We start from the raw sequence: 25,120 nt of genomic DNA on the forward strand, positions 1-25,120 counted from the left end.
ATCTCTGGCAAAGTGGCTGGTGCTGACTAAACATTTCTACGGGCTCTGAATTTATTTAGACACTTTGGGCCATAAGTATGAGAGCTAGGAGGCTTTCATTACATCACCAGCTCAGCCCTCCCCTCTCCCCTTTCCCATACCTGCATTGGCTTCTTGATAGCAGAGTGCTTGGCTGCAGAACTGAGCCTGGGAATCTGCATGGCTATAGCCTCTGTAAAGTCTCTAAGGGAATTCTCCCAGGACATGTGAATCCTCTTTCCCTCTGGATGTTTATTTCACAGCTGTTTTATGTTTCCCAGATTTGGCTTTATATCCCTTTTCCCTTCTTTGCCCCATTAATTTGAAGAGCTGTACCTCAGAGTGCAATAAACACCATAGTGCATGCCTTTATGGATTCAGCTATATCAGCAACTTGCAATTGTAGTCAAGAACTGGAGGAGCAGGGGGGAGTTATCACAGCAATTATTTTATTTTATGCACTTACCCTGTTGCAGCTTCTCTTGCTGCTGCTTTCTCTCTTCCCCTCCTTTCCTTTCCAATGCCAATTGCCGATGCCCAGCTACAGATCACAGCAGGTGACAGGATTTAGCAGAAAGTTATGGGGAAGGTAGGTATGGAATCTTAATATTGTTTTCAAAGATTTCAGCTCATCAAGCTGTATGGTGGGAGCTAAAATCCTGCCCTGTAAAGACACCTCCATCTTGCTGACTTTGATGGGGGAGCTTGCCTGCGCTCCATCGCTAAGTGGATGGGCCAACCAGTCTCCAACAAAGTCTGATGCATTCTTCTCCCCCCCCCCCTTCTCGGTGCAGAAATGCCACTCTCACTCACACCTTTCAAGTGTTTGTTGTGACTCAAAAACTGCATGCAGAACAGGCAGCGCCCTTAAGCGGCACTTGAAACGTGAGAAGTCATGCCGCCTTCTGCTGCCCGCTTGGTGCTTCTTTGCTATTTTATTCTTCTGAATGGGAGTTTTAAGAAGGGACATAGGGTCTCTCTGTCAGGAAGAAAGAGTCAGTAGAGTGGAGCAAAACAGGAGAAGAAAAGAGAGGAGAATTAGAGACAATTGGGTAAATGAGATATAGGACCAGCAACCGGTGTTTCTTGCCCCTACTAAGTGTAAACTGCTACAGTGGCCTGGTGGGTGAACAGCCTTGGACCAGGTAAGTATCATCTAAGAAAGAAGGTTGGGCCAAAAGAGAGAAATAAATAGTAATCAGGTAGAACGAGATAGGCTTCTTAAGCAATGTGGTTTAATCTGCAGTGATTTCTGTTTGCACAATCAAACCACAGCCTGCTTCAACTAGCCTTAAGCAAAAAGCTCAGTGGGATATTACTACTCTTCTTCCCCTGTGAGATTTCATCTGTTATTTCTGACATACCTCCAAATAGATTTCTCCAAATGCTTTCTCACTTGATAGCCTCCCAATATGGGGTAGCTACAACCTCTGGAATTCAAATTTGTGGGAAGTTGGAAGACGTTCAACTAGAATAGCAATAATAGTATCTATTTTCTGAGCTCCTACCTAATCATGGTACAGGTATACACATGGACTTCTCATGGGTAAATCTTGGATGCATTGGACGCTCCCGCAAGATGGCTGCAAGAATATTTTGGACAGACAGAGTCAAAGCTTGTAGGAGGACTAGTAGATGGTGCTAATGTCACACAGTCATGGAAAGAAGAATGTTAGGAATATACAAGAGCGGTGCGGCATGTTGCTGAATCTGGAATCTATTGTAGATAGAATAGCTGTGTGAGATGGAAATGTACAGGAAGAGTGGTAAAGTTTTTTTATACAATGAAAATCACTTCCAAAATGTAAATTAAGACATATACATATATATAAAATGATTGTTTCTTATATATAAACAGTGAATATTTTTGTGTAACAAATGAACTACTAACTGGTATACCATTCCACTTTTTTTTCACAGATGTAGGCGGTCCAGCTGACCCCATTGCACCAACCATCATCATTCCACCCCGCAATACTAGCGTAATCTCTGGGACTTCTGAAGTGACTCTGGAGTGTGTGGCCAATGCTAGGTAAGTCTGCCTGACTGCTATCCTCTGTGACTTGTGACTCCGAATTACAATGAGGGCTCCTTTGTATTCCCCATGTGCCATGGCCCACAGCCCACTAATTGCTTCTCAAGAACATAACTGCCTATCCTTGATGTTCTCCCAGCCTACTGCAAATTCAGCCTCCACCCACCTTTAATTGCTCCACTCCAAAAAGGATGTTTCCCAACTTCTGCCAGCAATATTGTACCAAAGAGTCATTCTGCAACAAATCATCCCAAGATAAATTTGGGGGTGGAGGCCTACTTTGCTCCAGTTGGCCCCATGAGGCTTTTTTTGGCCCACACTCCACATGGTTGCAGGCCACAGACTTTAATGGCCATGAGTGAGAGTCGGGGTTTCTCATTGTGCCAAAAGGTTTCTCTCCTGCTTTTCTTACCAACACATTGAAAGGGATCCATCTTCACAAGCTTCTCTGCTAATCAGGCCACTCATCAAACTACACATCATCTGGAAGAAAGGTGGGATTCCAGTATCCAGTGGCATCAGTGACTACAACCGGCGGTTGACCATCCTTAATCCCTCCCTAAGCGACAGTGGCTACTATGAGTGTGAAGCTGTGTTGCGCAGTAGCAGCGTACCCTCTGTGGTTCGAGGAGCTTATCTCTCTGTGCTGGGTAAGAAGAAGAATCTTTGCTGAGTTTCTTTGCCTAAAGGGACTACTCGTCAGTTGGGCAACCACATCAGGCCAGCTGCTGCCGTAGTCCTTTGCTTCAGCACTGCGGTCGTCAGCCACTCAAAGCATTGCCCTAATTCCCAAGTACCGCTTTTCCATTTATGATGTGACATTAGTCATTCCTTAAAGTCATACTCCTGTTCAGACTCAGTGTCAAGCAACCATCATGTTTTTTATCACCCAATATTATCCTATATCCAATAACATGTCAGGCTTGGCATTTCAAATGATTTTAAATGATGGTTTGACATACAGGACATTGCATTTGGACAGTGGAATATCAAGCAGGATGTATCAGTTTTACTACCATTGCAGATATGTGCCTAAAGATTGATTGGCATCATATCCACCCAGTCACTCTGATCATAACTCCGTACATCCCTCTAATTTTAACTTGACATGATATAGTTGTCTTCTTATCCCCATTTTAGTGCCAAGGCCTTGATACCTTTGGGTTTTCTCATCCAATGTGGAAGTAATATTTCCCATCTTCTCCCCGTTCATGTTTTCCTGTGCACACAATATTTGGCGCTTTGGTGGTGACTGAACTGCTGATGTGGCAGGGGCTGAGATCAGCTCAATTCCTACTAGCCACTTTTAGCTAATACAGGCATGCCCCTTCCTCCTCTGCATTGTGTAATGGCAGCTTCCACGATGTTCTTGTAACTTGCTGACTTGAGCCAGTGCTATCTTCATGCACAACCTATGAAATCATACTTTACAGAATACTTACATATGTTTGGATTCTAGAATCCTACAATAAAATGGCATAAACGTTCTGACTATATAGTTCTGAATATTTTTCTAATATCCTCCTTCCCTCACAGCATTTACTTCTTAATTTATGCCTATCCCACAACTCCAGCTTACACTGATCAGTACTCCCAGATCCCATGGTTCATGCTGGCAAGTTGCAAGGAAGTTTTCCCTTGTAGATTCGCTTTCCCCCATGTAAACTCAATCTGCCCCTATTCATGCTGGCAGGTCAATTAAGTGCACCAACTACAAGAGGAGGACTCTCTTCCTTCAGCCAATGCCCCTCTCATCAGCACATCTGACAGCAAACCCTTGAAGAGATGTAGGAGAGAAGAGCAAGCATCTTCTTCCCCCTCAAATACGCTACATCATCTGCTTGTCTGCTGACAAAATGGACCAAAATAATCTACAAGAAAAATTAGTGGATAAGCTAAGAATCAAGATAAATAAGAACAGTTTCCCCCCCCCCCAAAAAAAAGGATAGGCAGGGAGCCCATATAAGGACCTCAGAAGACTTTAATAATGGAAAAAGTGGAAATGAAAACCCATTAATCAAAAATGCTCTGACTGAAGGGATCAGATAAGTTAAAGAAGGAGGATGTGTTGATAGATAAGGATCCAAAGAACAGAATGAGGCTCACAGTCAAACGTTGCCTCCTCCCCAATCCATGTTAGGGAGAGGGATTGGTAGAAGTATTTCTTGCTGATAAGAAATCCACAAATCATGCACTTAACTTGTCCTGAAATAAAATGTTAGGGCAGGTAACTACTTGCTGGCCTTATTATGAGGGAAGAATAGAAACCGACAAATAGAGCAAATAATGCTAGTATACTTTTATGTCCCCTTAAAGACTGGAGGAAAGCACATAACACGTGGCCTGCCAGTATCCATAGTATGCAATAATGAGGGCAGGCTTTCAATTACTTCAATAGTAACTCGGTGATGCTGTAAAGATGCTGTACATCACCAGTGGGGAAATGGCCTGAGTCTTATTTAAGTTCAGGTCAGGTTATCTTTGTTCTTTAAGAACAAACTTAATAAAAGTCATTCAGCAGAAATAATTTACAAAGATATGGAAATATCTCATGTGGAATTGTACTGTGAAGCCATAAGAAATTGATACTAGATCTTAGGCAGGAAATACTTTCAGATCATTTGTTTTGTTTTGGGGGTTTTTTTTAGTGAGAGATGACAAAGATAGAAGCTGAAAATTTTTGAATGTAACCATGACATTTCATTTTTAAAATTTATATGGAGAATATTCGACTGGTCCTATGTTTGATTTTTCTTTTACAGAACCACCCCAGTTCACCAAGGAACCAGAAAGACACATTACAGCTGAGATGGAAAAAGTAGTACAGATTCCATGCCAAGCTAAAGGTAATTTCTTCTGTTATATTAGCGATTGTTTGGACCAATGGAGTTTCGAATCAGAATAGTTAACCTTATAATCGTAGCCATCCACTATGCTGATAAATGACCATTTCCGTTAGATCTACATTTGGCAGATTTTATATAGGAAAATGAATGAAGAAAATGTTCAGATACTCACCATTCACATTTCTGTTCCCACTGAGCTGCAGCAAAACCATGAAAAAACTAAGTAGGACACATTGATACATGCCTTAATGTACAGGCCAGTGTTTTTCAATCTTGATGACTTAAAAAAAAATGGACTTTAACCTCCAGAATTCCTCATCCAGCAAGCTGGATGATGATTTCTGGGAACTGAAATCCACACATCTTTAAAGTTACTAAGGTTGAAAAACACTACTCTACTCTAAGATAAGGGCCCTATGCTGAACAGCAGCCTTATTTGCCATAGCACTGAATATGTCACTCCCTAAGCTTTCTGTGAAAAAAAACCCAGAGAATTTGAAGACTTGTGAAAAGGAAACTGTGACCTTAAACTGCAAGCTAGAGTAAGGTGACCAACTTTTTTACAATGAAAAGGAGGATACAAATTGAAGAAAAAAATATTGTACATAAAAGAAACATTTTATTCATTGCAACAATAATACAGAATACACTATAATATAATAAATGCAGAGTGGGCCCCGCAACTCCCAAAGCACCGGCTGCACCGGCTCCGGCCCCGGGGGGCAGCCCGCCATCGACACACCCCGCCTGCAGCTGCCCTGCCAGCACCACCGCCGACCCTGCGCAGCCCCATGTAGAGTGAGCCCCGCGGCTCCCACAGCACGGGGGCAGCCGGTTGCTGCCATCCTTCACAGCCCCACTGCCCCTGCCTCTTGCACCCGCAGCCATTATTGCCCTAGCAGGGCCAAAGATCAAGAGAAACTTACCGTGGCGTCGCCGCTCCAGTCTCCTCCAGGTATCTTTGGGACTAACTAGGAGATGGTGTAGTTGGGTAGCAGGGAGGGGTGCAAAGTTCCTGCCAATTCACCTTTGCTGCAGACAACTTGCATGTGCAAAGTTTGCCAGCTGCGCTCAGCAGCAATTTGGCACACTCAGCAGCAATTCTTATTGGCTTTCGAAAGCCAATAGGGGGGAGTAGCACAGCTCATGCAAAAGTTGAAAAAAAAAACATCAAAAAAAGGTGCCAGATTGCCATTCTGAGCGTTCTATGAGAAAAAAAGCCCTGCAGATTACTCTTCAAATATTGAAAAGGAGGACATGTAGGAGGACACTTTTCGAGGGGGGACAGAACTTACAAAAGGAGGACGGTTGGTCACGTTAAGCTAGAGGCCTGATTTTAAGTTGCAGCAAACAGTTTCTATGAATAGACCATCAAGGTTTTGTTTTGTGTTGTTGTTTCATGGTAGCTTTTGTTTGTTGGTATATTTGATAAATCTAAGTATATCGTCCTTCCATAGATAATTGTAGCAGCAGGGCTAAAGTATAGGATAAAAGGTGGGAGGTGTCTATTTTCTCCTTCCAAAAGTTACCTACTTTTTATATTCCCAGGCCTGGCCCTCCTGCTTGGTGTAGCTGCTTGGTAGTTTCAGCTGCTCTCACTTGTCCATTTGGGGGATGTTATTGTCAAGTATCCTTCCCCTTCAACCCTAGCATGTAAGAAGGGAAAAAAATTACCACAGCCTAAATTCTTGATCCTTGTAGCTTTGAGGCATATGCTGGGGAAATCAGCTCCCTTCCTTTGGGAGTTGGTTCAAAAGCACCCTCTATAATTCGAAATCAGCTTCATTAAAAATAGGAAAGAATAAAAAGTATCTCTTTTTAAATTTGAGCCGAGGTAACCGTCAGTAAATAAATGCATGTATTTGCATAGGATGGTTGCTAAGACAAATATAATAAAATTAAGATATAACAGTTAACCAAGACACGTACTTATTCTGTATGTCTAGCACACACATTCAATTCAAACCATGGTTTAATTATAAGTTGTTCCTAGCTAATCATGTTACCTATACCTTAGAATTGAAGAATCCATTCAGCAAACAATTCCTTCCTTGGGTTTCCTTGATACCTTAAATCCTGTAAATTATAATCACAGTTGAGATCAATTTTAACATTGGTTTCATTTTTTTTCCTTCCCTTTTCCTGATGCATTTGTGGTTGAAACAAATTTCCCCATTTCAGTTATTCCTGGATCACATTATCAGATGATCCCTGAGGATACCAGCTGTTCTTCCTTCCGTTTCCCTGGACATCATTTTTCATCTTGCAGGGCCTGGATTTAAAAATGATTGAGATTTGGGGTGGAGGGGTGTCCCTTCTTGTATACAGGTGGCAGAACATACATTTTTTCCCTCTGATAATGTAGATTCAAACCCAGGAGGTTTGGTGTGGATTTCCTGACTTGGGTGCAATAGTCAGTTTCATTGTTGCTGGATGACAACACAGGGTGGTATGCTTTAAAAAAAAAAGATAATAAAAATAAGAAAGAACCACAATGAATAAGAGCAATAAAGTAAAAAATAGCAATAAAAGTCAACTATCCGAACAAAATTCTATTCTCATGTTTTCTTAGATGGCTGAAAAAAATATAAAATATTATCACTGAAGGAGATTTTAAGTGAGCCCTCCCTGGGAGGAGAATTCCACAAGAGTTTTCCCTTGCCACATCTTAGATGGCAAGTGTACAAAGATCTCTGTCCATAGACAGTTCTGGAAACAAGTCTTTAAATGATCATTAAATCGGGATGGCAAATATTTCACCAGCTTTTATGTGTTTGAGCACAGACGATGACATTAGACCTCCTCCTAAAGCACAATGAATGCTTTGATTTTATTCTTGAAATATTTAAAAAGACCCTGTTTCCTACTTGAGATTATTAAATCAGATTTGCTACATCATTTGTAGCAAATCTCAAATTTGTGTAGAAAATTTGATCAGGTTCTTAGAGGAGGAAGGAATAAGGCAAGCTTGTGAAATTTCATTTTTAACTTCATTCAGTTTGATCAATGAGTGCCACGGGGGGAGGGGGGGTGTTCTTCTTGAAGTCCACCCCAACTCTGATGAGTTCTGAAGAAAGAAAGATACGTTTTAATGTCTCCCGACTGTGACTCTTGGTTTAAGAAATAAAGGTTTTCAGAAGGGAAGCTACATGTATTGGTTAAATAAATAAAAATGAGAAGGAGGAGAAACATACATGCATCAGAATCCAGCCACATGAAAGCAATTAAAAAAAAAAGCCACATGGGTTTAGGCATTAAGTATCATCGTTCCAGGACTGCCTAATGCTGGCCCAGGAATTCTGGGAGTTGAAGTCCACGAGTCATAAAAGAGCCAAGGTTGCCTACCCCTGGCCTAATGGATCTCTCTGTGGCCTTCCTATCTGCCTGTTGGCCTTAATTTTTAAATAATTCACCTTTAAAATTCCTTTTTTTTTTCCGGTATTGCAGGTGTGCCTCCACCCAGCATGTTCTGGTACAAGGATGCAGTACTACTTGGAATGGAGAAGCTTGCCCGTTTCAAGCTGCTTGCCAATGGGAGCCTGCAGATCAGTGGCCTAATGCCAGATGACACAGGGATGTTCCAGTGTTTTGCCGGCAATGCTGCTGGCGAGGTGCAGTCTTCCACATACCTAGCTGTCACTAGTAAGTGTCAGCAAGTTCATTTCCCCTAGCTTGCTTTGCTGATTTTGCTGCAGTACCTTCCACTAGTGGTGCTAGTATAAGTGATTAGTAGTCAGACACACGTGCACACCCAGCTCAGTAGCGTTGAGGTATTCATAGAATAGCAATTGGATTTGTTGAGTTAGAAAGGACCCTGGAGGTCTTCTAGTCCAACCCCCTGCTCAAGCAGGAGATCCTCTATTGCAGGCGGATAGCACCCATAAAGGGAATGCAGTGTAAGAAGTGAATGTTATTTTGATAAAGCAGTGTTAATCTACAAGGAAGGGCAAAATAAGATGTCTTTGGAGAGCAGGTTCTCCCTCTCTTTCACTGAAAAATGATTCCCGCAGTGCAAAGCATAGCACGGTATCCATTATTAACCGTGAGCCCAAATGTTTCCTGTATCTATAGCCAAATATTTAATCCTACTCAGAGCATATTTTTAGATCAGAGAGTGTATTTCAGAAATTCTAGTCCTACAGTAAGATTCCTCTGGGATAAGAAGAGCTTACGTGGGGTCAGCTCTTTTGAACTATTGTATCTCTGTTCAGTTATGGTAGACTTTGGGGTGGGGTGTCAGGGAAATAAAATTCAATGTTGTGTTAAAGAGTCTGGTAGTTCAAAACTCTTCCTATAAGCATTCTTCTCATTTCTCCCTCATTACAGGCATTGCACCCAACATAACCAGAGGGCCCTTGGACAGCACAGTGATTGATGGAATGGCTGTGGTTCTCAGCTGCGAGACGTCTGGAGCTCCCAGACCGGCTATCACCTGGCAGAAAGGTAATGGTGAATTGAGAAACTCTTTATTCATGCTTTGAAAAGCAGGAGTCAGGCATGCAGGAAACTAGCATGGCGGAGCTCTGTATTTTGCAAGAAGGATTGAAGCATCCCTAGTTTTAAAAAAAAGGTTTCGGTTTCTTTTCACACAATAGAAAGTCTCCTTTTTTTCACTCCCTCTGAACTCTTTTGTGTGCCCTCAAATCTGTGAACAGTTTTTGGAAATTTATTTTATATTTGTTTATTAGAATTATTTTTTGCTGCCTTTATTGCATTGTAAGTACCTCGAGGTGGCAAACCTACCTAGTACACCTTCCTTCTCCTATTTTCCCCACAACAGCAGTCCTGTCTGATGTGCTGGGCTGAGAGAGAGTGACCAAATTCACCCAGCCAGCTTTCATACCTAAGGCAGAACTGGAACTAACTATCTCCTGGTTTCTAGGCCAACACCTTTATGTATATCAAAGAGGATCTATTTCTGTGACAGATGTGAAGGGCACAGTTGAACACCAGTCAAACTCTTATGGGAAAACCAGCTCGTTGAGGTTCAAATGGGCTGGAATAACCAATGGATTTGGTTTTTCTTAACAATTTCATAGCCTCACTGAACCTAAAACACCTCTGTGTCTTTTAAAGTTACTGACTTCCGTGTAGCATGATCCTTACAGGGCACCTTTGATCAGCTACACCAGGGAATAATGTTTCCTCTATCTATAGCCAAATATTTAATCCTACTGGAAGCATATTTTTAGATCAGAGAGTGTATTTCAAAAATTCTAGTCCTACAGTAAGATTCCTCTGGGATAAGAAAAAAATCAGAATTGAGAGCAAGGGAGATTACATTTCAAATCATAGGGAGAATTAGGGCTAAGCCACTAAAGAATTAGCTACTGTATCTATGACCCCTATTCCCATTCATTCCCTATTGATGGGGTGGGATTAGGTGGGGAAGAAAGATTCAGTCTGGGAATATTTGAGAAATAGAAATGAATAAATGATCAATAAGTAGTTTGAAAGAACAAAAAGAAACAGGCTACCCATCATTTCCAGATGTCTATGACAGTTCCAACCCACTTGACAAATTGTGTAATGGGTGTGGGAATTATAGTCCCAAATACCTGACGAGCATCAAGTTGTCATTTCCTGCAAAGGAGAGGTTCCCTACCCACCCAAAATCTATCTCTCTGCTCCCAGGCAATTCAAACTTTTCCTGCCTTTATTATGCCTCACTCAGTTGCACAGGAAAAGTTGATGCCCCCTTAGCTTTTTTTTTGCAAATCTTCATTCCAAGCTGTGTGACAAGCCAAGCTCATATTTTATGATGATGTGTTCTAAAGCCAACATTTCCTCTCTTGGGCCCTTTGAATTCATAAATCATAGGTAGGTTGAAGCTCATCTGCACATAGGAAGAAGAAACCTTTGACAAATCTGTCTATCGTTTTCTCTGTGTCTGGCTCTCTTACCAGGTTTACAGATCTCTAGGGTAGAGCTGAGATCAGAACTGGTGATTTGACAAAATCCACTGGCAGCCTCAGTGAGGGTCACCAGTGATCACGCAATAAAGTCTCCCTTTTCTCCTACAGGTGAGCGGATCCTGGCCAGCGGTTCAGTGCAGCTTCCTCGTTTTACTTTGCTTGAGTCAGGAAGCCTTCTCATCAGCCCTGCCCGGATCTCGGACGCTGGCAGCTACACTTGTCTTGCTACTAACTCCCGTGGAGTCGACGAAGCCTCTGCAGAGCTTATTGTCTGGGGTAAAAATCTCCCCTTCGCCCTCTTTACTAGCTTCCCATTTCTTTCTCTTCGGAGCCCCTTGCCTGTAATTTGTTTTGTTTCTAATCTCCTGCAATCCTCAGGATTATACTTTCCCAAATTTTATGACAAACCACCTAATAATGCCAGACTTTATTTCCCAATTATTTTTTATAGGAAACTAAGGAAGATTGAAGTGATAATCCTCCCATTTACTGTAGGTTGAGTGCTTTTTAGTGCACTTTAAAGTTAAAAATCCCCTCCACGAAGGCAGAAATGGAGGACAGCGACCAAAAGCCCTACTTTCCTTGATGATATTGAATAGCGCTGCTTTGCTCACCACAATTTTCAGCGGCCGGAGATGGGGGGGTGGGGGATGGGAGACAGACAGTATCCTGATATAGCAGAGTTTCCCACATTTGCCTTTACTTGTTCACTAAGCAATTGGTCCAGGAATGATGCAGAGATGTCATGTGCGGTTTGCCTCTCTGCCCAGTTTCTTAATGGCATATTGGTGCATTCCTATAAATGTAGCACGTCATAAGGAATCAAATGATAAGTTTGATCCCACAGTGTCATGTTATGGGAACTATCAGTGCAATTTTCCTGTTAATCTGCAACGTAGGAAAGCACAGATGTGTGCTACCATCTTAAGTTCAACGGCCCATGTGGGTTGTGAGTGTCTAATTGTTTTTGAGAGCATATCCATCACCTTTCAAAACCAGTTTTAACTCTGTCTAATAAAGCAGTTGCCATTAGGTCTGCCAAGCTCCTGGTTGAGGTGGATTGGTTCCCCCTGCTGGCCCTAAATGGAACCATAAGCTCTGAGGATCTATTTTGTTTTATCTGTTTGATGGTTCTCACCCTTCCTATATGAAATATGAATAATCTTGCTCACATGGTGAATTACCCTATAAAGTCCACCCTGTATTAACCACCCCCACATTCCCTTTTGTAGATCTAGCAGGCATTTTGAACTTCAGTTCCCCTCGGCTTCAGTCAGGATAATTGGCAATGCATTGTGAGAGCCACAGTGCAAAATATCTGGGGCACTTGCTTATTCCTTCCCTCAGTGTATACGGGAGGCAAGTACAAAGCTCACATTCGGTGAAAAAGCCTCCTTTGTGACAGCACTTAAGTGATGGGGGTTTCAGCCCGGCTGGATTAAATAGCATGACTGATCAAGTCAGCTGCTTCATCAGGCAATTGACCTCCCCTGTGCTGATAGCACAGTTACCAAGGAGTCAGATAGGAAGTGGCCATTTTCATTGTCCTTCCAGTTGCCATTAAGGAGGCTGGGAAGCTGTCATTGCCTAAAGAAGCCCTTTGCTTGCAAGATTACTCTAAAACTATCTTTTTCAGTAGCTGAACAGAAAGGGATAATTCCCCCTTCTATATTCTAAATATTGCTGACTGAAAGGAGATAGTTAACTCCGTCTGGCCTCCCTTCCACTTTAGGTGTTTGCACAACACAGAGAAAACTCCTCGTTTGGTCCAGGTGTTTTTTAAATTATATATTTATTTATTTCATTTCATTTCTATGCTGCCCGTTTCCCTCAGTTTGGTGTATTGTGTGAACAGGACCACCTTGTATGTAGGTGGATGGATGGACTGATGTTGCTTGGTTGGAACCAAGGATCCAGTGTAATTGTAGCAAGCGGGGTGTTTTCCTTTGTTCTGTCAATTTAAATTTAGAGCTTGGGTGTATGATATTTGTGTTAGTGGTTTCACCATAACTTGGATTGTACCAGATGATATATGTCAAGCAGTCTGGGGAGAGGAATAGTTGCAGCTAAAGATTGAATTAAGGCCCCTTTCATTTTATGCATTCAAAAATGATGGGGGGATATTTGTTTGTTTAATCATTACAATTATGACATAACAGATCTGGTTTTGGGGCCTCCTGCTCCTAGTCTTACAAAAATTATGCCTTTATCACCAGAACTTAGCATTCTAGGTGTTGAATCCTGATTTGATATGGAACTATGTGTGTGTACCTCAGGGGTAGGCAACCTTGACTCTTTTATGACTGGTGGACTTTAACTCCCAGAATTCCTGAGTCAGGAATTCTGGGAGTTGAAGTCCACCAGTCATAAAAGAGCCAAGATTGCCTACCCCTGTGCCTATCCCATTTGGATTTGTATTCAAACTGTGTCCATGTGTCTTCTGTCTGTTTGTGTTGGCAGCCCGGACTCGTATCACCAACCCACCTCAGGATCAAAGTGTCATCAAAGGCACCAAGGCTTCAATGACCTGTGGAGTAACACATGACCCCAATGTGATAGTTCGGTAGGTGACCTTTTCACATTTGTGCTAACGTGAAGGAAAAGTGAGAAAAATAATGAGAGCCAAGTAAAAACTATCCATTTTTATAATACTAGCTGAGGATTCTCAAAAAAAAAAAAAAGCTGAATGTTCTGGTACTTTAAATTTCCAAACTTCTTTATAAGAAAAAGAAATATTCAGCTTAGAAGCAATGCCAAAATCCCGTATATACTCTAAGTGATTTCATGAGGAGCATATAAATTCCTGAGTAGGGGTTTGCTCAGATTTCTCTTGCTAGGAAGGAATAGTTTATTGACTGCAGCTCATCTGGCCATTGCACCTTTCTTCATACAAATTAGTCCCTTTGAAAAGAGACACTCTCTAGCCACCTCTGCAATCTGGGAACAATCAGGACTCCATTTATCAACAATGCTTTTCTAAGATTGATGTTGGAGTCTTGCAGTATGACAAAGCAAGGCATCTCCTAGCCACATCTTTATGCTCTTTAAGAACATTTATTGAGAAACATAATGCAAAATACATACATGCAAATTCATAGACCTATATTGCCACCTGGTGCTCAGCTTAGTTTTGAGATTGAGTCAAATTGTTGTGTTGCACTATTGAGTGAAAGCACATCATAGCGTGCCTTTTCGGAAAGATCTCCTTTCCTTCTCTATAGAGGGTGTTAGCCAGGCTGCTAAGTCTGCCTAAGTTCACGCTTCATATTAAGTCAAAATATGGTTTTGTTTTAGCTTAACGTGGTTAATCCAGTTCATACGGTTATAGCTTAGAGCAAAGTGTGAACATAGCCAGTTGTCATCTATTCTCCAAGTTAGGGTTAAACAAATATATAAACCCATTTGTGAACAGTATGTTACATTGTAGGAATACATATTAAGAGATAACTAACCTGCATAAATATCCATGGGGGGGATGTGTCACATACTAGTACACTAGTACTAGTGTACATACTAGTTTTTGATGAGCAGTCCATCACTTGCAGAAGAAGCTGGAGTGCTCTAGAAAGTAGTTTAGACAAAAACTAGGATTAGAGGATTAGATCATTAGATCATTGCAATCAGATTTGAGAGATGATCTGCTTCTAGTTCTTTCCAACCTGGCTTAGGATATCAGGAATCAATCCAAGATTCCAATAGCAATCTGGCTACACTAGGAATAGTTGGCAGGGGAGGAAACTTTTATCACCATGCCTGGTTTCTTTTTCTATAGGTACATGTGGGAGAAAGATGGCACAATTGTGAACACAGAGAACATGCCACGCATGCGTCTGGAGAGCACAGGCACTTTGCACATTGCCCAGACCTGGTCAGGGGATATTGGCACCTATACATGTCATGTGATATCTGCTGGAGGCAACGACTCTCACAGTGCCCACTTGCGAGTCCGGTAAGGCTACCCTTCTTCAGTACAGGTATAAAATCTGAAATTCCAGGGCAGGACGTGTTCCCCAAAAATCTTTGATGTAGCTACCAGAGAGACCACCCAAAAGTAACCTAATTATAGCATGATTGAGGGAGAGAACTATTATATAGAACATCGGGAGGGATCAAATTAAAATGTATTTTAACTACGTGTAAACGTAAATGAAATCATACTTTTTTGGAATGTGGGCTAGGCATACTACTCAGAAGCCAAGTACAGCTATCAGGTAATGAAGGTGGTGCATTCCCGTTCTAGAAATGAGGAACCAACACATTCTGATGCACAGATGAACCAGAAATGGCTAAAGTATGAGTGAGGCTGCTGGAAGAGATGATCAAATGCGTTCCAGTGCTATGCATTCATATTTTCCTTTATATCTTGCACGAATACATAGCTATAAGTCAAGTGGTATGCTCTTTTGGCCTCTTGAAATCACCATAATGTTTACTTCCTTATGAGCCGTTCAGCACCTAGTTAGACTCTAATTTCTCTCACCATGAAATGATACGCAGTCAGAGGTCTTCCACAATGTTAGTTCAGCAGCATAGGAGTAATTATAATGTGGTACAGTCGCTGTCGACATTTGCACACATATTAGTACGCCACACTGCCACATGTGTGTTCCTTACCAAATCATAATCTACATTATTTATAGCCTAATCATACTCTGTATTATTCATAAGCATGTCTGCAGCATTTACAGCACACTACACTGAAGCAACTTTCACACTGCAAACCTGAATATCAATAACATTTTATTCATTGAACAAGCATAAGGCGCTCCTATTTGAAAATCTTGATAATTGCTCCACAGAAATGACACGACACTGTTGGCTGGTAAAAAATCAAGGGCTCTAAATATCCCTTGGGAGACTTCGTGCTCCCTGCTATTTCTCCACAAATCTCTGACCCACTGAATCAACACTGTGATTAATTTGCTCCATTATAAACACCAACAGCGATAGCCAGTCTAACCTTGTAATGCATGGTGGCTTGGAGGTCTTTTTCTACATAGCCTTTCCTTCCTAATGAATGCCCTCTACTTTCATGGCTCTTTGTTATGGCAGCTTCTAAAATATGTTCTTCTACCATTATCTTCATCAGGCAGCTCCCACATGCACCAGAAAACCCCGTTGCCAGGCTAAGTACTGTAGAGAAACGGGCCATCAACTTGACATGGACCAAACCCTTTGACGGAAACAGCCCATTGCTACGTTACATCCTTGAGGTCTCCGAAAATAGTAAGGCACCATCTTCCTACCATACAGTTGCCAGGTACAACTTGCCCATGTTCTTGTGGCAGACAGAACTGGAGGATCCCTTCTCAAAAGTGATGGGGGAAAAAATCCTGTGTGGGACTGTGGCAAAATGGGTGTTTGGGAGTCCTAATTTTCTTGCATATAGTAAAAGTTTTTTGTTGCAATTTGTGGCTCGTTCTTTTAAGTGTTGCATGTCTCAAGAATCCATCATAGTTTAAAAAATACTTCTTATGCCCATTGCTGCTAGTAAGCTTACAGGACTACTTTGTATTGAACAGGCTGATTTCCTTTACCCCTGGCAAAACCCTGAGATGATTATTTCTTGACTGATCAAATTATCATAACTTCTTTCCATAGCAGTGATCTTTAGAATGCAGCCAGGAGCAGAACTGGATCCTGGCTTTTAAAGAATGGGATACTGTGTAAGATTGAACCAGGCTTGGAATTTTCTCTGCAAGTACTGGATCATTCTGGACAAAATTTGGTCCATTGGAACACTACCTAAAAGAATCTTTTAAAGATGGGCAGCATACATTGTATTACCATAATTCTTCCTAAATAACTTTCCATAGGATTATATCTTACCTCTCTCTCTCTCTCTCTCTCCCTCTCCCTCTCCCTCTCTCCCTCTCTCCCTCTCTCTCCCTCCCTCCCTCTCTCCCCCCCTCTCTCTTTCTCTTTTTTTCTCTTTCTCTCTTCAGATGCTCCCTGGACAGTTCTTATGGCCAGTGTGGATCCTGAAGTAAATTCAGTGCTGGTGAGAGGATTAGTTCCTGCCCGCTCATACCAGTTCCGCCTTTGTGCTGTTAACGATGTGGGCAAAGGCCAGTTCAGCAAGGACACTGAGAGGTGAGATGCCTATATCTGACATGGGCAGCTGCAAATGTAATCACTTGCAAAAGTAGAAGGGCTGATATGATTTTTAAAAATGTAAATGTTTTGATGTATCTCTACCAACTTCCATTTTGTAAGAGAAGAAGCCGAATATATGTGGGTGAGCATTGCCCTAGCTCACACTTATGTATAGAGATACTTGTGATTGCACCAGGGAAAGCTATCATTAACTAATGTTTAAAGAAGAGCATAGTCACGTGATATGGCAAGACAGCAAAACTTGGATTATTATCAATAGTATGTCCCAATGTTGTATGATACAGACACAGAGCTTAGCAAAACCAGATAATTTCTTCCTTTATAGCAAGATGGAGTTAAAGAGTATTTATGTAAGCAAATGACTGCACCATTTAGTACAGTTCATGCATGCACAGGACACTATTTTGATATGGCTGAGATTGGCTTGGCTTCATAAGGACTAAATGTTAAGCATTAAGGTGTGTGTGTGTGTTAAACCATACTCTGAGCCAGCTTTGAAACATGTCTCCTGCATTTTGTCTCCTTCCATAGGTTGTCCCTTCCGGAGGAACCCCCCACAGCACCCCCACAAAATGTCATTGCCAGTGGTCGCACAAACCAATCTATCATGATCCAATGGCAGCCACCACCTGAAAACCACCAGAATGGCATTCTCAAGGGATACATCATTAGGTAGGTAGATATTAACATATGGGTGGCTAGGTCATCAGGGAAGATAAATCCTTGGAAGCTTTTCTAATCTTTTACTGATGGGTGCAAAATTGGAAATGCAGTGGCTGCCTACTGGGCTTAATTGTTCCTACTGATGATCTTATTGATTCAGCCATCATCCTGTTGTTCTTTTTCCAGATTTTGCCTGGCTGGTCTGCCAGTTGGCTACCAGTTCAGGAACATTACAAATGCTGACGTCAACAATCTACTGCTTGAGGACCTAATCATTTGGACTAACTATGAAATTGAAGTGGCTGCCTACAACAGTGCTGGATTGGGTGTCTACAGTGCCAGAGTCACAGAATGGACTCTCCAGGGTGGTAAGTTATGATACAAAGTCATACGAGGAGAGAGGAAGCCCTACTTTTGTTGGTGAAAGGATCAGTTCTTACCCATTCATACCAGTTCCATTTTCTTCCACTATAGCTCTCAAAGCCATGAAACATTGAAAGCAGTTGTAGTAGGCTTAAAAAGGCAGGAACGTACCATGCTGAAGATTCAGTATACCCTAGCACTAGACAACTCCCTTTAAATCTCAGTCACGTTTTGCTCTTATAGCCTTGATTCCAAGTGTAAAGCTGATGAACATAAAATGATGAACCTTATAGATGATGCTGAGATGCTTTCATTCAATTTCTCCTTTCACAGTTCCCACCGTGTCTCCGGGTAATGTGCAGGCTGAGGCCACCAATTCTACTACCATTCGTTTCACCTGGAACCCTCCTAGCCCCCAATTTGTTAACGGCATCAACCAGGGCTACAAGGTAAGAGGCAGTTCAAGAAGGGAGAGAAATGCCATTTACTTCTAAGGCATTTAGAGCTATAGTCAACAGCTGTGATAAGTCTTACTTTCTCTCTGGACATCCACCACATGCATTGGGACTCTGGGTAGAAATTCTGGGAATTGCAACCCCAGCACATCTGGAGTGTGAGCTTGGGGAAGGCTGGTTGTAACCCCAAAGTTCTCCTGGTTCCTTATGAGATTGGACAGATGTTGAAAATTTCAGAATGAACATTTCTGTGGCAGTAAACAGAGGCACGAACTATATTTTGAGATGATTGACTGGATAGTTATTTTTGTTCCAGGAAATCTAAGTGAAATAGAATTAAGATAAGATAGTTCAGACATCTACATCAGAGCTCTGATTCTGCCTCTTTCCCCTAAGTACGAACAGGATCTATAGTCATCATTCTTTCATCACCTAAAAGCTATATAACCTATTGTCTTCCTTCAAGAAGGGGCCAGGCATTCCTGCTGTTTTCTGCTTGCACTTCTTGATGGGAGTCAGTAGAGTTACATAGCTTTCTGGTTTCTTTTCATTAACAGTTTTAGCAGCCTTAATCATGGCACAGAGTTGTCCCTGGGTCAACTAATGATCTTTGTCTTATCTGCAAATTTCATCTAATGGGTTCTTTCTATCCTACTAATCAGTGTAATTTACAAATGGTACAAAATCTGACTCTCCTTCTCCTTGAACAGTCATAGGTGAATTATTAACAATAAGCAGATCCAACTTTCCCCCACCCACCAAGCAACCCCTAAGTAGTCTTATTTTATGACTTATTTTAAGACTTAAGTAAGACTAGCAAAATACGTCCTTGCTTCTGTTTTTTTTTTTTTTTCCTATCATCCCAGAGCTACCGGTAGCTATAAAAGATCATTTTAATTATGTGATTCCTCCTTAGCAGTGTTAAATGGGGATCTCTTGTAAGAACTAACCATTTTCAAGGCTGCTACTTTACTGTATATATTATAGGAAGCTAGTGCACCCATGTGCTCCAAAATGAAATGGCAACTTGGATTTTAAAATGAAAGTTTTTGCCACTGCTTTTTTTTTTTGAGGAAGCTTCTTGTCTAAGGTAATAGAGAGAATAGCCAGTAGACAGAATACAATTAATGATACTTAAACTCTCAATGCATACAAATCTGGAGAATCCTCTTAGTTTACACTTATTTGATAATCAGCTCCTTTAAAATAAGACCTTTCTTAGTTCTCCTTTAATTAAAAATCTGTTTTCATGGCTTCAAGCTTATCTGTTAGAATATATTTACAAAAAGATAATACTTGTATGGAAGACTTGACTTGTGTGCTTAATTCTGAATTGTAATTAATTCAGATTTGCATTAATTAAATTGAATTTAAATAATTAAAACTTGCTTCTTAATCTACTTCAGAGGAGTTTGAAAATTTAATTGCTGCCAAATGAGATAACCAACCTTAAGAAGGATACTTAACATACTTATTAAATGTCACTTAGTATTTTTGATTAGTATTTTGGAGGCCTAATTAGTATCTAATTAACTTGCTATAGGCTATCTTGCACTCTGCCAATTAAGCACCCAAACATTCTTGCATGTAATGCCATCACAAAGTAGTTGATTATGCATTGTTGCAGCATCAGTTAATCGGACTTATTTTGGAAGGATAAAAACACACATTAAAACTAAACTAAATTTTTCATAATTGATATTTAAGCAACTTTCAATAAAAATTATGTTTTTGAGCCTGTCTTCCCAACCATTCTCCAGCTTTTTTAAAAAGCTGTTTCTGGTAGATGTTGTAAACAGCCATCAAAGCTGCCTGTATTGTCCTATGTTTGGTAGTCCTTCATTCGTTTGAAAGGTATCTTCTTTTATGCCTATTTTATGGACAAACTAACTGTTTTTCTTTTAAGAAAAGTGATTTTCTTTCAAGCTGCATATCCAAGAAGAGAACACTCTGGTTTCTTTTATCATTTGTGTTGCTCTTCCAAACAATAAAATAAGGATTGATGAACTCCAATAAGCAATAATCTGAAATTCAGTTACTCCTGGAATGTGGACCCAGCAGCTTTTCAGACATCCCACAGAATAGAGGCAGAATTCCAACGTTAAGAGGGGAAGTTATGCTTCATTTCTCACTGAACTCCCATGAGTATCAGTGTCAGTGCATATCAGTGAAGCTCCTAGCTAAGAAAGGTGGAGGAAGTTGGAGGAAGAGAGTAAGTGTAAGTAAGCAGTTTCCCAAGTTCTCTAGGCCTTGAACACACCTCATAGACTTGCAATTTTTTTTCCTTCCTCAGAGTTCATATAACATTTTCCTCCCACAATAAGGAACTAAAGAGTCATACAAATCCCTCTTTCACCCTGCCAAATTTATATCAGCAGGGATTCAGATTCTTCAGCAATTATCCTTCTCCGAGGGTTATCATAGAACTCATTGCTTTGAAGGAAATTGTACAGTAGTCAGTCTGCATTTAAAAAACTAAATTTAAAGCTCGTGGTTTGATATAATTACTGTCCAGCTTCTACTAATATTCCATTCTGGATAAATGCACTATGGCTACTTAATTCCTGGATGGTACTGTTAATTCAGGTTTTTTTCCCTTTCTGGATTTCAGCCCTTTTTTCTCTCTCTCTTTGGCCCTGATGGAGACCTGATATTCTCTTTGGACCACATTTTCCATGGCCTTTGATTAGGGAATACCTTTCCCTCTTTACCCCTTCTGAGCTGATTAAAAAGCAAACAGTACAATAGGTACTACTTTTCCTGTTATTTGGCTAGAAGGGGAAGGTGGCAAAACTCTTGACAAGTTCATCTGGTTAAAAAAAGACACCCATATATAAGGCACTTTACAGTTTCAGTGTCTTGGAGATGTCTAAGAGAGAGAAAAAAACCCACAAGCATTCAGCTTATTGCCCAATTCTCTATCCCTTCAGCACATTTTTTTGCTACAGAGCAAGAATTGGCAGTCTTTAATCCCAATGAATTTCTTCCCACTTGAGTTTGAAGAGACTTAGAGGAAGTAAAAAAAGATCACAGAAACAGAAAGACATAGAAGAGGATTGTTAGAATCCCATGTGGATCTCAAGCAACATTTTGACTAATAGTGCAGTAGGGATTGAGGCCAGAATCATTAAATTATGTAAATCAAGATCCTAGCAGAGTTTAACAGATGGACATATAGGTCAGCAGTCACATCCCACCTAGTTTAGAAAGCTTATATCAGTAATGTCAAAAATGAGATGGTAAACCGGGATTTTACTTCAAGAACCTTATATTAATAACCTTATATTAATCTGACTGTTATCCAAGGATTTAAACACTTGTACTCCAGAGTGCTCCAGAGATGAATATTAACTTCTAACTAGAACAGAATGAGATCCCAGATAATAACCCATTATGATCAAGAGATCACATTTTTCTCTAGGTTTTGTTTAGTATTTTTCATCCTCTGAGAGCTACAGGGGAATGGCCAAGATCTAGTGATATTAATGAAGGGATTGTGCTGCAATATTCAGTTGTCATTCTTGATGATCTGTTATGATCATTTGGGAAAGTCTGGGAGAGATTTCCATTTCATAAAAGTGTTGTGGATAAGCATACTACAGAGGTACAGAAATGTTTCCTTTGCTGCTGCTACTAAGTAAAAATTTAGCAACTAAAAGCTAGGATTAGTTGCCTTATGTTGGTGGCATGATCTTAAGGGGTTTGAGGGCTGTGAAAATGACCAGATCAATTTCTGAGCAATACATGTAGGTGTTTTTTCCTCTATATGTATACTTCAGTATTCTTTAACCTTTCAGTCACAATCCCAGGAAGGCATTGCCTAACAGAAACTATATTAGTTAGATCTCATGTTAGCAGAGGAAGGGCAAAGAAAAATATCATATGATGTTTTACTAATGATGTCAATCATCCATGCAACAATCATCCAATGCAACATGCATCATGGTGCATTGCCTGTCAGTTTTTCACAGTAGCGCTGTTCGTCTAGCTGCTCTTCAGGCCAGTCTACAAAATGGGTCATCCCTAATAGGTAAGAGAAAAAATCCTATCTGAGAATTTTGAGACCATTCAGCCAGTCCAGTATACTTTTGAAGGTCAGAAGAGAAAGTTGACAGTACTATTTTAACCATCTGCTCACAAAATCTTAATAAGAAGCATGAGGAAATGTGGAAGCTTTATTGAGGATCTTTCAGCTCTATGAGGTAAATCAGATTAAGAAAGTACAGTAATGCCATTTAGGTCAGGACTATTTTTATTGCAACAACTCCAATAAAAGAATCTTGCAACTCTGGATGTGACTTCCCCTTCTTCCCTTTATCTTTACCTCTTGTCTGAGACATTTACTCAAATTAATTTCTTGGCCCAGGTTCAAGTCCACGTATCTGAAACTGCCAGAGTAGTAATTCTGTGTTGTATAAACAGAGGCATAGAATCAAGATTACATGAAGTATTAGTAGCACTTTATTAAATCCTAGGAAGACTACACCTGGAATATTGCAGCCAATTTTGGTCACCATATTACAAAAAAGATAGTGAGAATTTGGAAAAAATTCAAAGAAGAGCAACTAAGCTGATCAAAGGCCTGGAGACTAAAACATACAAAGAACAGTTGCAAGACTTAGGTTTGGCTAGTCTAAAGAAAAGAAGAAATAGGGGAGACATGATAGCAGAGAGAGTCATTGTTAAGTCCTTCGCGAAATGGCAATGACACGAGAAGCAGTTGTAGTTCTCAGGAACCTCTTTATTTCTGTTCAGCATACTGGTTACAAGACGCTGACTACGCCCAAATCTCCCTGCCCCTTTTATAGGCGATTCCCAGGCCAAACTGTTACATTTGGCGCGCTCGCACCCATGCATGCGCGCGAGTGCTGGCGTCAGCCAGTCTGGTCCCGGGCAGCTTGCACCTGCCCGGGACCGTTGCAATGCCCCGAGCCTGCTTTCACAGGCTCAGGACATAACACCCCTTCCCCCCTGGCTAAGACTATGATCATACAATAATAATATACAACCCAATACGAGTGTGGAACCCATACCAGCTTTGTACCAGTTATTCCTTGTGCTTCTATTGTTCCCCAGTGTTCTATTTTCCTATGTGTACAGGAATACTCTGTTAACTCTGTTTTGCCAGTAGGGTTACAAAATCTTCTAAATACTTAGGAGATCTTTTACTGTGACCTCCTGACTTCTGGGTACCTTCCAAGTATCCCTTGACTGAGGGGTGATGTATGCCTGTTCCCCTTGCTAGGCCCTGGTGATCCCCAAGGACTGTGCTCCAATGCCTGGCCTGCTTGCTTGCCCACCGGGCTCGTCAGGCCAGGGCTTCTTTCTCTGTTTGACCTGGTTGTCCTGCCTAGCTGCAGGCTCTCTGGCCCTCTTAAGTGACTGTCACTGTTGGGCAATTCTGTAGAACCTCCCAGGTCTGTCCTAGACCTGTCAAGAGGTTGTCTTTCATCATGTTCCCATTCTGTACCCGGGCTTGCTGGGGTTTCAGTACTGTCCCAAAACTCAGTTGTCCCCTGAGTGATGCCAGAGGTGTTGTAGTCGGGATTCGGTTCCTCGACCACCTCCCTGTGTGCTTGCCCCCTTCTAGGGACAGGGGCAGTGTTGGGCCAACTAGACGGAATGTGTGCCAGCTCTCTTGCAGGGTGTGGGTTGTTTGGACGCTCCGGGTATCCTCCCTGACTGGAGTACTGAGTGATTCAGGTGAGTAGTGATTATGCCCCCGGGGTGACTCCCTGGCTGGAGTAGGCACTGGTGCCTGAGTTCTAGTTGGGCTCCATGAATTCCTGTGTGGAGCACTCGCGGAATCTCGGAATGAGCTGTCAGTAGTTCCCTCGTTAATGATAGGCGGCAGCCCGCACTCTTCCCTTTGCCCAAAGGGGTCCCCCTCCCCCCTGGAAAAGAACCAGGAGTCTCAGTGGGCAGGTCCCGTCTAGTGCGGAGCTGGTCGATGTGTCGCCGCAGGACACGACCGTCGTCCAGGGAAACCTCGTAGGACAAAGGACCTGTGACCCTGGACACAGTGGCAGGGATCCATGAATGACCAGGCCCGTAGTTACGAGTCCAAACCGGGGCACCCACAAGCAGTTGTCTAGGTGCCCTGGGGTGTGTGATTGTGGAAGGTAGTCTGTCCGGGTGCAACCGGTCAAGCTTGGTAGTCAGTTTGCGCCCCCAACAAAGTTCAGCTGGGCTCCTCCCAGTAGAAGTGGAAGGTGTAGTGCGATAAGAAAGGAGGAAGTCAGCCAACCTGTGATGCCAGTCTCCATAGGTAATTTTCTTCAAAGCGTCCTTGGTGATGCGAACCATGCGTTCAGCCATACCGTTGGTGGACGGGTGGAAAGGCGCAGAGGTGGCATGACGAATCATGTTGGCCTGTAAGAAAGCTTGGAATTCGGAAGAAGTGAATTGAGGGCCATTGTCAGATACGAGGACATCAGGAAGCCCGTGTGCAGCAAAAATCCCCCTCAGTACTTGAATAGTCTTTGCAGTGGTGGTGGAAGAGACAGGTACAACCTCAAGCCATTTTGAATGGCTGTCAACCAGGACCAAGAAGAATTGACCCTGAAAGGGCCCAGCGTAGTCAATGTGCACCCTAGACCATGGAGACTGTGTTTCCTCCCATCTATGTACAGGAGCTTGGGGCATTTCAGGGCGTGAGAGCTGACAAAGGTGGCATGCATGCACCTTAGCCTCAATGTCTCTGTCTAA

The 25,120-nt window shown here is 41.7% G+C and overlaps 1 protein-coding gene across 4 annotated transcripts in view; it reads left to right on the plus strand.

Annotated features, from left to right (window-relative positions):
* Window positions 1-25,120, plus strand: part of SDK2 (sidekick cell adhesion molecule 2) — a 392,527-nt gene that overhangs the window by 349,361 nt on the left and 18,046 nt on the right. For all 4 annotated transcript variants that reach the window (XM_039351954.1, XM_039351956.1, XM_039351955.1 and 1 more), the window contains exons 6-18: window positions 1,939-2,050; window positions 2,513-2,703; window positions 4,816-4,899; window positions 8,347-8,541; window positions 9,226-9,342; window positions 10,923-11,090; window positions 13,275-13,377; window positions 14,587-14,763; window positions 15,904-16,040; window positions 16,760-16,907; window positions 17,463-17,603; window positions 17,781-17,962; window positions 18,291-18,406. In XM_039351954.1, the coding sequence (XP_039207888.1) occupies window positions 1,939-2,050; window positions 2,513-2,703; window positions 4,816-4,899; window positions 8,347-8,541; window positions 9,226-9,342; window positions 10,923-11,090; window positions 13,275-13,377; window positions 14,587-14,763; window positions 15,904-16,040; window positions 16,760-16,907; window positions 17,463-17,603; window positions 17,781-17,962; window positions 18,291-18,406 (1,871 nt within the window). The remainder of the gene's footprint in view (window positions 1-1,938; window positions 2,051-2,512; window positions 2,704-4,815; window positions 4,900-8,346; window positions 8,542-9,225; window positions 9,343-10,922; window positions 11,091-13,274; window positions 13,378-14,586; window positions 14,764-15,903; window positions 16,041-16,759; window positions 16,908-17,462; window positions 17,604-17,780; window positions 17,963-18,290; window positions 18,407-25,120) is intronic.

The sequence above is a fragment of the Crotalus tigris genome, unplaced genomic scaffold (assembly GCF_016545835.1).
Source record: "Crotalus tigris isolate CLP2741 ecotype Arizona unplaced genomic scaffold, ASM1654583v1 scf7180000018376.1261969, whole genome shotgun sequence".
Taxonomy (NCBI): Eukaryota; Metazoa; Chordata; class Lepidosauria; order Squamata; family Viperidae; genus Crotalus; species Crotalus tigris.